Here is a 14,206-nt window from a genome sequence, read left to right on the forward strand (position 1 = left end):
CCCAGTACGGGGCATGCAGGAGGCAGCCGATCGATGACTCTCATCATTGATGTTTCTCTCTCTCTCTCTCTCTCTCTCTGTCTCTCTCCCTCTCCCTTCCTCTCTCTGAAATCAATAAAGACATATTTTTTTAAAAAATAAAAGAAACTGGCTGCATCAGCCTCATCTATTAGAAGCCAAATGCTTGAGGATGGGTTGACAGTTGCAGCCCCTTGTGAATGTTAAATCAGAGAACAGCTCCTGGGGTCCAACCTTTAGACCAATACAGCTAAAATATGTCCCTCATTATTGACCTGTTTGGAGATCCTAAGCTGTGGCTGTTACGGGATGTAGCAAGACTGAATTTGCAGCCACTGAACAGTGAGAGACGTGTCGAGGCCATGGGTGTTGAAAGAGGCACAACACTTTACCCACGGACAGCAGCAGAGGCATGAGAAGCCCCGTGAGGGAGGTGGTGAGCCATACCTGAGGGTCGACCTGCGGGGAAGAAGAAAAAGGCAGGTTTAGGAGCCTAAACCAACGCAAAAGGCAAGCAGAGCCCAGCAGCCTGGCTCGGGGCCCTGCATTCCTCCTTCCCGCATGGTCAGCCTGTCCCCTGGCACACCCAGGGATGAACGGGGACCACTGCACGTTCCCTGTGTGGAGCTGTGAAAAAGAAAACCGAACCCCTTGTGGGGACATGTAGGGGAAGGACATGGAGGAGGGGAGAAGGTGCCAGAGAGGAGGAGACTCGCCCTTTGTCAGCTCAGCAGCTGTGGTTACTGGTCACAGCAACGGTTTAATGAAATCTCCCAGCCTGGTTGGCCACTCTCTCCTCCCAAGGTGGACACAAATGTCCCAAAAGGGCAAGCCCTGAAGCAGGTGGCCTTACCTTGAACACGTGGAAGTTCAGTGGAAACTTCTCATCTGTATTTAAATTTTGTGGTGCGATGCTGCAGGACACAATGACGTTGTTGCCTTCCACTCTCTCTGGCACAGAGAAGATGTACTGTGTGTCCCTCTCAAATCCTTCTGCAAGAGAAAGAGCTGGCGCTGGAGCTCAGCGCGGCTCCTGGGGCTCCCAGGTGGGGCCACGTCCAGTTCAGAGAGCCCTGGGCGTGGGGGAGTTAGAAACTGGATTTGAAAACATAAGGCCTGGGTCCCAGTCCTCACAGTTACTGGCTGTGGAACAAGCTTCTTCATTTTGTGCGCCTCAGTCTCCTCCTTTTAAAAACAAGGAGGAGGAGTTCTATCCAGGGCATGTAAACGTACTCAGGTTCATCTTCACAGGGAGCTATTTCACTCATCCTTGTCACACATGGGGAGTGGGGGATGCAGTGAGAATAGGTGACACTCTCAAGGTCACAAACAACATGATTTATCTCAAGGGAGCCTGAAGCCAGGTTCTGGGGGTCTTCCTCTGGATCTCAGCACAGTGCGCAGGACACACCAACCCAGGGGGCAGGAATAGTCTCCCTTATGTCTGGGTGGCACTTGTGGTTTCTAGGGGCAGACAGGGATGATCAATCCCACTGTTCACTGGTGATGAGGCTGAGGCAGAGAGACCAGCTATATTCCCAGAGTCACAAAGCCACGATGTGGTGAGGACAAGGGTTTAACCCAGCCTTGACATTTGTCCAGTGTTCGTCCAAGCTCTCCCACTGTCCTGGGAATTACTGAAGAGCAGTGACCCTATTCTGCTCCTGGGAGACAGGTGGAGGTTAGTGTTAGGACAGTGGGAGAGCGAAAGGGAAGGGAGGCATATTTGAGATTCTCCTGACCCATCCCCTCCAGCAACCATTTCCCTTGGGGAAGTATAGCTGTCCCTTTAGGCAGACAAATCCCTCCCTTCCAACTTCTGGCTGATGGGCCAGAATCAAGAGCCACTGAGACCTAAAGCCAGGACGGGGCTAGGGCTGGCAGCTTCCCGTCTGGCAGAATCATGACCAATGCCACAACTACCTGTAGTGTTTCCTGGAGTCGTGTAGCTCTTTAATGTAATTTGGGACCATCTTTCATGGGCCATGTGTCCAGGGTACAGGTTGACTGGGAATTGGTTACATATATAAAGGCAGGAGAAGTTCTCTTGGAAATCACGACATGACATCCTGTTTAAATAGATACACATCACTAAATGAGCACTGCTTTTGGCCCCCGGGGGGGAGTTCCCATCACTTCACTGTGTCTGCCTGACAGCCACAGCATTCACTGACCTACACTGTCCTACCCAAGCTCAGAGCCCCATTCTCATTTTCTCAGCCTGGGTCACCCGGGTCAAATACAATTCTGCTCCCTCTAGTGGTTGGGAGGCCAAAGAGTCAAATTGTGGGTTTTGCCCATCACTGGGCAAGGGCTTCACTGACAACCATCCCCTCACCCACGGATCAAACTGCGAGGCTGCTCACAGGCAGCAGGACGGCTGCCAGTCTGTGTTGGCCACGAGCCCTCCACCACGCGAGGAAATCGCCCCTCCCTGGGACCCTTTGCTAGTTTCATTGTAGAGGTTGTTATCAGAATAAAATGAATTCAACACCTAAAATCCCACTTCATGCTTTGATGAAAGTGGAGATACTGGAAATATGTTTCCTCCTAATTTGCATTTGTCCCTGTTTCTCAGTTACTTAGGCCCGGCCGCCTTTTCCCATGTGCTAAATGTCATTTAAACCATCACAAAGCGAACCAGACAGCCCCTCGGAGAAATGTCCTCCTTATCTAAGATGAGAGCATATGGCCAGAAACGTGTTTTCACAACATCCAGGCCTACACAGCTGCTGGGCGATGACACCAGTGTCTCGGCGAGAGCTCTGGAACCCGGGCTGGGAGATGAGCTCTGAGCTCGCTCTTCTGGAGTCCATGCCAGGGACACTGTGGAGCTCCATGGTCCCAGCAAACACAGGAGACACAGGCATGAAAACCACACATCCCACTTTCCAGGAAACTTGGTTTCAGAGCTCTAGTGCCCATATTCCCTTTGACCACTAACATTTCCTGGAAGGTCCGATATTTCAGGCATGAAATATCTTTCACACAAGGGGGAGCACACAAGTAATTGCTCATTCAAAGCTTTTGTGTCTCAGTCTGAAAAAAAGGCTCCCTCTACACAAGTCTCTGCAAAGCTCTTCTCTAGTCTCACAAGGCTTTAGGGAAAGGGAACGATTGAGGGTGTGGGCAACTGTTAAAGATTTAAAATGTAATTTTAGAAGAAGAGTAAATACCAAAACTCGCCATCATTCTTATTCTCATATAGCTTGCTCTTCCGTGGGTCTTGGGTTTCCTGCCACTCCGGAGACCTGAAAGTGGACAGAGAGACCACAGGGTGAGACCTCCCAGAGCGTTTCATCTCAGCCACACATGGCCCAGCAGGGGCCCTTTGTGCAGGCCGCCCCTAGTTCCTGGGATACATGGAGGGGGTCATTCTATCTGATGACAGGAGTCAGTCATTCTCTATATGCTGATGGCTTCCAGACTGTCCTGAGCCCAATCCTCTTTCCTGAGCTTTAGGATACATGTGTCGGTCCATCCCATGTCTCCACCACTTGCCATTGAGCCAGCTCTGATTCCTGGTCACCTTATGAGTGAGTAATATCCACAATGTCCTGTCTGCAACAGCCCCCTCAGCTCCTGTGGACTCCTGCCTAAGGCCTCTTTAATGGAATCAATTCCTCTCATATTCTGTCTTCCTCTTTTCCTGCTGCTTTCTATTTTCCCCAGCATTATTGTTTTTTCCAAAGAACCCTGCCTGGCTGTCCTGTCACTAGAATTCAAGTTCCACAAGATCAAAGAGCCCTGCTCACCATGGTAATGCTATCATCACAGGGCTTAACACAATGCCGTGGCACACAGTAAGCACGCAATAATTTTTTGCTTGCTTAATTAATAATTACAGTTATCCACTACAGGGGGTAATGTGTTCCCGAAGCTAGTCCTAGGGTCTGTGGTGAAGGAGGAGACCCTCAGGCAGAAGGGAACAGGTGCCCCCTCCTCAGCCCACTCCTCAAAGTGGAGGCTGCTCAGGGGCACCAGGCCTCAGAGGCATAGACGTGTAACGAGATCTTTCTCTGCCAGTGTCTTGCATCCAGGGTGAGGTCACCTCTGTGCTGGGAGAGCAAGGCAGGGACCACCCCTCAGGCTCCTGGCTGCAGGCTGAGCCAGTCAAATGTGCTATTGTAAAATGGCAATTTTATAATTAAGCGATAATTACATTTTCTGCAATGTGTAAGGGAAAATAAATGTAGTGTAAATCAATACATTATCGATTCATGCAAGTTTGCCTTTAAGTGTGTGCGACTGAAATTTCAATTGTGGCTGAGAGGAGACCATCCAGCTCTCTCCATCCATTCCCGTTCTTTAAAGAGTAGGGAGGAAATGGGCCACCTGCATGGGGACAGTGACTATGCAGCCCCATCACTTCCTGCCAGCCTGGTTTCTGGTGGGAAATGGTGAACCTCAACGTTCAGCCAAAACACCTGACCGGGTAGGTACTACCAGGTCCAGCTCCCCGGTCCCTGCTGCGCACACATCTCCCCCCTGCTCAGAGGCCATCACAGACCCGTAGGGTGTAAATCCAAACATCTAAGCTGGCACTGGGCTCAGCCCCAGCTCCCAGTACATCTCTCCCCAGTCCCTCTGGCTCAGGCAAGCTTACAGGCCTAGAACACACTGTAAATGTTCCTGGCTTAGCACATGGCCAACGAGTCCCGGCCTACACAGTGATCTCTTCCGAAATGAGTCATATTTCCTTTGGAAGTTGAACTCAAGTTCAACCTCATTCAGGAAGCTTTCCCTGAACATGCACCAGCCCACCAGAGGCTTCTCTTCCCTGATCTCCTGTGTCCCTTGTTGCTTCCCCTGGTCATTTGATATTTAGCATGGGAGACCTGGGCGAAACATCAGCTCATGAATTTCCAGCCTGTTCTCCTACCCAAGGGCAATGTGTCATTGACACCTGCCCCTCCCCCAGTCCTAGCCCAACAGCCAAGCAGGAATCCGCTATTCTGGCTAATTGTATGGCCCTGGGGCTTCATTTGGCAGCTTGGGGTGACGACTGCTAAGGAGGATTGGAAAGGACCAGAGGTTGCTATGATTTACATGGAGGGGGCAATGGGCAGCCCTAGGAGGGAAGGAAGAACAGAGGCAAGAAAAATGGACAGAGGGCCACTGAGTGAAAATAGCGTCCAGTGGCTCCTGGTTTTGCAAACTCATTCCCCTTCTGTGGAGGGGATCGGGCTGCCCAGTCCTCCTGGGGGCATCTGAGGTCACAATCAGGTTTATGTGATGAGTCCATGTTGCTTGTTTCCTCCCTCTTCCCTCTTTCCCTTGCTTTCCTACCCTTTACCCCAATTGCATTTCTATCTCCCACTTGCTGAGGCCCACTTGTGCAGGCTCACACCAGCTGCTGGGGCTCACGAAGGGTCAGGGAGTCCCTGCCATAGCCTGGCTTGGGCGATGAGACCACATTCTGTGGCTGGAAATTGGGGCTGGGGCAACACCAACTCTGCATTCACCTTCTAGAAAGCACTTTTCACCGCACTGATTTTCACAGCCTGTTGGGTCCTGTTCTCCTTTTGAGTGTTTTGCACTGCTTTTCGAACCATGTTCTCTTTCCCACTCCTGCCTCCTCCCCACACATCTGGCCCCAACCCCCGGCAATGCTGTTGTGGCCACCGCTGTGGCTCAACACTTTTTATGGATCCACATGGGCCCTCAGAGGAATGTGACAGGGCTGGGCCCCACTGACTGCTCAGAGGAGCAAGTGACTATCACTGTCCCTCTGTTCCTCTAAGGACCACCATCTCATTCTCAGTCAGCAAGGGGGTGAGGATCAGTGACTAGTCCTTCTGGCAGCTGGGGAATGCCAGCCCAGCTCCAGGGAACCTCTCACCACACAGCTGGGTCCCCATGGTCAGCTGGGTCTGAGAACAGCTGCTTAGGACATGGCCAGCAGGAGCACCTGAGACCAGCTCAGCTCCATTCACTCATACTCTGAGCCAGGTGCTAGTCCAGGCACCGGTCACACATACGTGCACCCAGGTCAGTAGGGCAGGGTGCTGACCCACCTGGACTGAGTAAAACTGTAAGCCTCAGTTCCCCTAACCCCCTAAAATGAAGTCTTTCCCATCCTGAGGACATGGCGTCATCAGGACCAGAATTCCTTAAGATCCATTTATGGGATGAGGCACCTTCTCCCCAGCTCTCCTCCCAGTGGAGCTTAACTCCTGCTCTGCCCCACCTTTTTTTTAAAACTAATTCTGGGTGTGGGGGTCCAAAGCTCTAGATTGTGACGTTCTGGAGAACAGACACTGGGTCTTGTCACATATACATATCCCACAACACACAGTCGGTGTCTAACATGTTTGGTGGGTGGCATCATGGGAGTGTGAGACGGACCGACAGACGTGCAGGTGTGAACTGGAAAAGCCTGCAGTTAGATTCACAGCAGGGGAGACAGATGCCACCCTCTGGGGCAGGGCACTCTAAACATAGGTCTCGGTGACAGGCAGAGAGGTTTTCAGAAGCCGTACCTGTCCCCCCAGCGCCCATGCCACTCGGTGTTGCCCCAGGGGTTCCACAGGCGGATGAGGTTTTCCCAGCCCCTCCTGTACTGAACCTGTAAAGGACAGAAAAGGAAACTGTCAGAGGTCTTGAGCCAAAGTCAGCAGAAAGAGGGGATATGAATGCAGCTGCTTTTTACCTCCAAGGACTAATTTAACGTCTGACCTCATTTGGCTGCAGCCAGAAAAAAAAAATTGAAAGGAAAAAAAAAAAAAATCAATGTCTGCTGCCTGCATGGAGTTGGAATGAGATAGAAGAGAAAATGGTCCTTTCTGCTCAGCACCTCGCAGGGCAGGCACAGCTTCATCATCCCACACCGCTGCATCCCAGAACTTGGGCGAGCTGAGATTTAATAGCAGATAAATAGCAGGGATGTTGCCTCAGGCTGCAGAGGGGAGAACTTTGTGGGTCCCTGGCCTCCTCCAGGCCCAGTCGCAGCTGGCATCTCTATTCCGGCCACTGCTGCTTCCCTGCCAGTCAGTCACCCACTGGGAGCTGTGCTGGGCTGGGTCTCCACAGCGCTGTCCTGAGTAAGAAGGAAGACTTGAGCAAGACTGGGACAACTCGGGAATCGAGATGCCTGGGGCTGGCCTCTGTTGACGAGCAGGGCGCCTCGATGGCTTGGACTTTCCTTCCCCCTAGGGATCTCATCCCTCACTCCCAGAAAGGAGGTTGGTACATTTGCTCCTTCAGACCACTGAGGCCAGAGGGCAGGACTATTGAAAAATTACAATGAAATAATGGCAACCCTTGCACCTACAGTCCCGGATCCAGGAGCCCTCGGCCTGGAGAGAGAAATTAAAGTATGATCGAGTTGTAGCTGTGAGACTGATCTGTGCTAATGCTGTCTGCAGAGATGGAGGCCTGGGGGGAGGCGGCAGGCTTGCTCGACGACTCCAGGTCAGAGGAGGCTGAGCGGAATATCATCACATGGAAAAGGACCCTGTGCTCAGAACCAGGCTCGGCTGAGTGATGGACGTGAGTTACATCCCTCAGTCCTTCCCGGTAGATTATTATATAATCCGTGTTTTACAGAGGAGGAAATTGAGCATCAGAGAGGTTAAACCACTTTCCCAAGGCCACAGAGTAAGTGACAGAAGCAGAATTCTGACCCTAGTCAGTCTCCAGAGCCCAGGCTCTGAATTTTGGAACTGGGGGTGGATAAAGGGACAGCTGCTCCAGTGTCCAGCCCATTTTTCAATGTGGCTGTGAACCTGACCCTGCATATAACCCACCCTAAGCCACCTGGCCAAGGCCCACGTGATCACCAAGAAAGCATCGCCAGGAAGGAGCCATGCAGTCAGACAAGGGTCCAAGAACCTAGCTTGGGTAATGTTTGTTTCTTGGCTTTTCCTTGTCTGCGTCTGTTGCTGGCTGGCATTGCAGTGGAAGCTGCTCTGGCTTTCAATGCCACACAGGATTGGGGAAGGGTTCCTGGCACGAACCCAGGTTTCCTGCCCTTCTCGGCCCTACCCCAGAGCACTCCAGGCTTTGCACACAATATACTGACTGCCAGTGCCTGGTAGAGTCCACAGAGCAGGACATGACTAATGGTCACCGGTGACCCAAAGAGTTTAATGAGCCGCCCTCAGTGCCTAACGGACAGTCGCGGGCTCAGCTGGGCACCAGGGAGAAGAGCGGCAGGGATTGGAGGGGCTGGAAGAGGGCTAATGAGGCTTGCAGATAAACACTCACCCCTGCCCAGGGGAGCCAGGGACCAAGCCAGGTACATAATAAAAAATGCCAATTTCATTTATCTTCCTGTCCGTTTCCCGCCCAGAGGGAGGAGGAACAGATTAAAAAGCACGCGGCATTTATGGGCTGGTTTAATCTTAGCACTTGCAGAGTTATAACCTCGTCTTCCTGGAGGAGAAACTTTTAACCAAGTCAAGCTCTTGGCCCCTGGTCTGACTGTGTCACTCGTTTTGTCAGTGCCCTACTGGTGATCGCATGGACCATGGCCAGGTGGCTCGGGAGACCATTCGAGATGAGAGGTCATCCAGGTTATCTAGCCTAGGATAGTATTTCCTTAAATGTATTCTCTCAAATGGTAATTCCATAGGCTGTGAATACTTATTCCTAGAAAAAAGGTTTTCATGGTTGATTAAAGCTAAGCTGTACTTGTCTGGTTAATACAGGCCTCTTCAGAGCCTTTAAAATGTTAATGTCCATTGTGAATCTCCAAGTAGGGGACATGATGAGCTTCACAGGGGATCTCACCAAGCTGGTGCTCCACAGAGCACAGGCTGGGAAGTCAGCAGCCACAGAGTGTCAAAACAGACCACACAGGACATGGAGTTTCGATCACCTACCTTCAGAGGGGAAGTGTCCTGTTCAGACCACTTATTGTATTATAAGAGCGACTCAAAGTGTGTGCTGTGGGGAAGCAAACATTTATTCTGTGAAAGGAACCATCGGGAACCCAAACCCCAGTTGAGCCCACAGCCCGACTTCTGAGCTCACCTCCATTCCCTGGGCCCTTGGAGTTTACATGGCCGCTCCTAACCTGACAGTCACTGCCGTCTCCATGCCCAGCCTCTGTGAGGACTCACATCCTATGGCCATCGGGACCTCTCAATACTCAAGTCCCTTCTCCCCTGTGTTCAGGGGAGAAGCAAAGGCTGTCTCAACATACAACAAGGGTCTGGGCCAGGGCTAGAGATACATCGTGAGGCACCACGGCTCTTTCATTCCATGCCCAGCCCAGATATCAAGCACCAATCACAGCTCTTTCCCCAACTGGAAGCAGTGCCAAAGTCTTGTCAATACAGCAGTCCAGGCAGCATTAACTCATCAAGTTTGACACAAGAAGACCGATTTGCTGTCTCTAGCCTAGACTTGCCCACATCTCGGTCAGGGGGGTTGTGGGGAGCAGTGTTTGTACATGGCCAAGCGTGACAATGATATTGGCTGTCCCCACTGAGAATTCAGGGAAGGGCTTGGAGAATTCAGAGGAAGGGAGTGTGGAGCCACTGTGACTGGGATCTCTTCTGGCCTGGGTTTATCAGGACAACCTCTTCCTTGCTTGTGGGAAATGTCTTCTGAGCACATCACATATGATCTATGATGAAGGATCAGTGATGTCATCTTAATAGGCTAGGAGCAAATGCACTCATTCATTCACTCACACAAGTGCACCCTTCCACTGATCCCTCAAGCATTGCAGGTGCCTACTGTTTCCCAGGTACTGTGCAGAGAAAGCGTCTTGTTACTGATTTCTTTAGGGAGACAGGCAGGAGACAGAAGATACTGTCCCTGTTTTGTGGGTTGGAACACTCACCAAAACATGAAACAATGGAGCACCTGGCCTTAGGTTGATGGACAGGAGAGACAGATTGACACAGAGAGAGGGAAGGCAAGTAGGAGAAATCGTGCTAGAAACCGAACAGGACACTCTGCTTTCCTTGGTCCATAAATGCCTGCGAAAAATATTCCCTGGAGTTTGGAATGCTATCTCTTAGGGCCTGGGAGACATTACTAGGCCTTGAGCTTTGTGGGAAATACAGAGATGGGGGAGCATTTGTGGGAAGTCATCACAAGGCCAGGAAGCGCTGTCACTGCCTGGCTGCGTGATAAACATAGATGGGAACTAAGGAGCCATGGTGTCTTGGCCCGGCCACTTCAAGCAGCTGTGTGACCCTGTGAGAGACCTTCCTTTCAGGCCTCTGCTTCTTCATTTATGAATGGAGGGAGCTGGACTTTAATAGTGCTTTCTGGACCAAATGATACTGTACATAGTAATTACACACGTTTTCATGCACCCAAAGTCAGTTGTGTATCAAGGGAAAGACTGTCCTCCAGTGGCCACCTTCCCCTCATCCTGGGAATAAAGTTTTAGCTGGCATATGGTGGCCCAGCTAGACAGTGTGCTTCCTGGACTCCCTTGGGCCTCAGTGTGGCCACATGTTTAGGTTCAGAGTACTGGGATCTGAGAGGAAATGGTGTGTTCCTTCCCAAAGGATGTATAACTTTCCCCTGGCCAGGAGATGAGGGGACCTGGAGCAGCTGCCTTGGGCTCACAGGTATAAGTCCAGTGTTGTGGATGGCAGAGCCACCTACTAGCTCTTGAATCACCTCATCACCTGAGAGAAGAACAAACTTTACCTTGTTTGAGCCCTGTATTTTGGAGTGTCTGTTACAGCAGTTTAGTTGGTACAAGTAAAACCCTTCAGGGCAAAACATCCCCCAGAGTCAACTGACTAGTTCATTCTGTTTTCTTTTGGGGTAACCCCCAGTCCAGCTAGATACACCTTGCCTGAGATCACCTCGAGGGGAGCAGGATCCCTGACGGGTCCCTGGGGGTGAGGGACACCGGGCACCAGAGCTTCTGTATGAATAGAAGGACTGAGGCTGCCCGCAATGGGCGCCACCATGGGTAAGGGTGATAAATACTCGGTTCAGCTTTGCTGGGCTTGCTGAAGGCATGTGATTCTGACTCTGGTTTCCAGGACAAGAACACTGGGGCCCTACCACGGGAGCCTTACCTGCTCGGTCCCCGTCACGGTGTAGGCGTGCTGACTCACCAGACCATTCTCCATGGTCAAGGCCTTCCCTGTCGGCTTCAAGCGAGAAAAGCAGACCAAGCATTAGATTTTCACAGGTTCTTCCAAGAACCCACAGCTGCACGAGAAGTGTCCCACCGACTCCCATTGGAATGGCACGTATCCCCAGAGCTTCTCTAGAGGCAGTTTGAAGGCTGCTGGGGGGTTGAGGTTCCAGGCATTTCATACCTCAGGAGACCACCCCATCATAGACAGAGCCCCACGGAGTCCTGAGGTCCAGGGCTGCTTGCTCCCCCAATCACTCATCATCAAGGAGATAGCAGGAAACCTGTCTGCTGGGCGTACCCCCCCCCCCCGCTGTGAGTAATTGGGGTTTAAAGTGCACCTTAGTCTTTGGGTGGCATTTCAGATTAGGAACGTGTGACTCAAAGCCCAGATGTCTCAAGAGTAAAGGAAGCATCCTTGGGAGTAGGGGTCTGGACCATCTCAGAAAAGACTCAAATAATTTGGAGGGTCATCCAGACTTTTCAAAATGGGACACGCTGCATTGGGAGGCTGCCTTTAGAAACAGTGAGACTCAAAGGGGCTCCCAGCTGGTCACAGGGAAGTACTAAGCAAAGGCTTTGGAGTCAGAAGGCAACATCTGAACCCCTGCTCAGCCACCTACTGGCTGTGTGATGGGGAGCCTTTTCCTTGGCTTCTCTGAGCCCCTTTCCTCTTCTGTCAGCAAACCGTGCAATCCTATCTCCAAGAGAGGGCCGTCGAGAATTAAAGGAGGTGACCTCGGTGAAGCACAGCGTCCGTGCTCCTTGATGGCTTTGACCATTCCCCTCCTAGCTGAATGAGCCAATGGCTGAACACTCCCGGAAGAGGAGAGGCTTGAACCCGTGCAAAAGGATTGCTGGTCTACTCACCCCGGCCGGTGTGGCACAGGTCATCAGGGAGCCTGCCTTGGCAGCCGTCTTTACCATCATGACGAGGTCAGAAGGGGGGGAGTGCAGGTCAATGCTGGTGACCACCCCTCCCGTGAGGTCCACCAGGGCATCAGGGAGGTAGCCATAGTGCAAACGGAGATAGGATCCGTGGAACCTGGGAGGGAGAGTCAGACCAAAACCCCTGCGGTGCCTTCGGTGAGACCCTGGGGAGGGAGCCTACGCACCTGCCTTCTGCCTGTTTCCCAGGTGAAGGGCTGCCTGTCCACCCCTGGGCCACAGCCACCCACCTTCCCTGTGCCTGGGTGGAGATTCTAGCCATGTACCCTGCAGCTGCATCCTACCCTGGTCTCCCGGCCTGGGTAGCCCCCTGGTGGTGGTACTGTGTAGAGGTCAGGAGTGCAGATGCTGGGGCCCCAGGCCAGGGGTCAGATCCCAACCTCACCATGTATTTAGCTGCTGGACCTTGGACAAGTTACTTAACCTCATGGGGCTGGACCTAGCAGAGTGCCTGGCTCATGGCGAGCCCTTAATAAATATTGGATGTTATTATGATGAGGACCCTGTTTCCTGTTCTGTTTGACAACAGTGGTAAGTGCCTACTGTGTGCAGGGTGTCATGCTAGGCACTGAATGTTCAAAGATGAACGAGACCCCATTCCTGCCCCCAGAGCTCATGGTCAACAGCCCCGATGCCTGCCGCGGCCACAGCAGCCTCTGTTCTCACTCTGTCCAAACCTTGGCCCAGGTTTCCCATTCCCATCCTCAGATTTATCACCCCAGCATCACCAGGGAGATCCCACAGGCGACCAAGGTGAAAACACCACGCCCTGCACAGGCCAGCGGCAGCGGAGACGTTCCTTCCACAGCCTTCTTTCTGGTGATGCGAGTCACACGGGGGTCAGGGCCCTGGGCCCACCCTTGCAGTTGCCCCTCATGGGGCCTGCAACCTTGGACAAGATGCTTTCCCTCCCAGCCATCAGCCTTTCACCTGGAAATGGTGAGGTTGCCTGGACCACGTCTGGAGGCTCCTCACACACTCTTTTCTCACCCTCTTTCCACCTCTTTCCTTCTCTCCTCCCGGGTATCACCCAGAATACACATAAATTCACTTCAGCAAATACGTATCAAGCAGCCACTCTAAGCAGGACACTGTCCCAGGCACAAACACCATGGATGGCCTAGAAAGTCTCTTACTAAAGAGAGCTAAGGATCACAGAACAAAACGGCCATTCTACAGGAACAACCGTGTGACTGGTCTCAATCTGCTATCAAAATGAGTCTAAATCTTATCTTTCTCTTGCTCTCTCTGACTCAGGTTATTCCTGGTACGAGACTCTTATCGCTGGGGTGTTTGCTTGGTGAACCGCAAAGTTTACCTTCGGTCGCGACTATGCCCGGCTGGGTGTGAATGTCTGCCTCTATCGATTTCCCACAGGTAGTGTGGCTCCCGGTCCTAGACAGGGAGGGCTTTGCTGGGGGTACTGCAGGTTCACAGAGACCAGAGGTCTGGACCCCACTTCTGAGCCCAGCAGAGTGACCTCTGGCACTGCAACGCCCTTTCCTGGTGATACTCTCAGCCACCCCACCCCCTGGGGTTAAATAGGGCCACATCAGAGTCACCCCAGAAAAGCAGCTCCGGGTGCTGTCCTGTCACTTCAGGCCCACATCCTCAGGTTCTGATGTCTTGTACTCACCCCATTCTGCAGTCACCACGGAGACCCCGATGCGAGGGACAGGACCCGCAGCCAGCAGCCCCCTTGGTGCCTCTCACAGCCCTATCACTGTCTCTGCAATGCCCACAGCCTGGCCCAGCAGCAGCTGGGTGTTTTCACAAGGAGGGATCTCTCTGCTTTTGAGCTCACCAATCCTGCTGATGCTTCGGACACATGGCAGCTTTTCTTAGCCCCCCTTTGCTGACAGGAGATAAAAAGGGAAGGAGAGATAGAAAAGAAAGAAGAGACGGCGAGAACTGTGCTCACACCTGTCACTACGCCTTGTCACCTGAACCCAGAAATTCTGAGAGAGCCTTGCTCTCATCCTTCTGCTTCGGCCTCAGAAATGATACAAAAGAGGAAAGAATTCAGATGTCTAAGTCAGAGCCAGAAAGGATGTTGCAATGCTGCAATTCCTAACTGCAGAGATTCTAGAAGGGACAACATGCAGCCTACCAGATCTTGCCCCCAAACTCCATTCTATTTTATGACTTCAGGGGAACATCTGCAAACATAGATCCTCGCCC

At 52.1% G+C, this 14,206-nt stretch overlaps 1 protein-coding gene across 1 annotated transcript in view; it reads right to left on the reverse strand.

Moving 5' to 3' along the window:
* Positions 1-14,206, reverse strand: part of CAPN13 (calpain 13) — a gene marked incomplete at its 3' end in the record, with an annotated part of 44,410 nt that overhangs the window by 13,859 nt on the left and 16,345 nt on the right. Inside the window, exons 5-11 of the mRNA XM_081156413.1 lie at positions 11,948-12,122; positions 11,016-11,090; positions 6,501-6,586; positions 3,195-3,269; positions 1,942-2,087; positions 872-1,011; positions 466-477 (exon numbers count right to left, since the gene is read on the reverse strand). Of these exons, the coding sequence (XP_081012539.1) occupies positions 466-477; positions 872-1,011; positions 1,942-2,087; positions 3,195-3,269; positions 6,501-6,586; positions 11,016-11,090; positions 11,948-12,122 (709 nt within the window). The remainder of the gene's footprint in view (positions 1-465; positions 478-871; positions 1,012-1,941; positions 2,088-3,194; positions 3,270-6,500; positions 6,587-11,015; positions 11,091-11,947; positions 12,123-14,206) is intronic.

This window comes from Miniopterus schreibersii, assembly GCF_964146895.1.
Source record: "Miniopterus schreibersii genome assembly, chromosome: 13".
Taxonomy (NCBI): domain Eukaryota; kingdom Metazoa; phylum Chordata; class Mammalia; order Chiroptera; family Miniopteridae; genus Miniopterus; species Miniopterus schreibersii.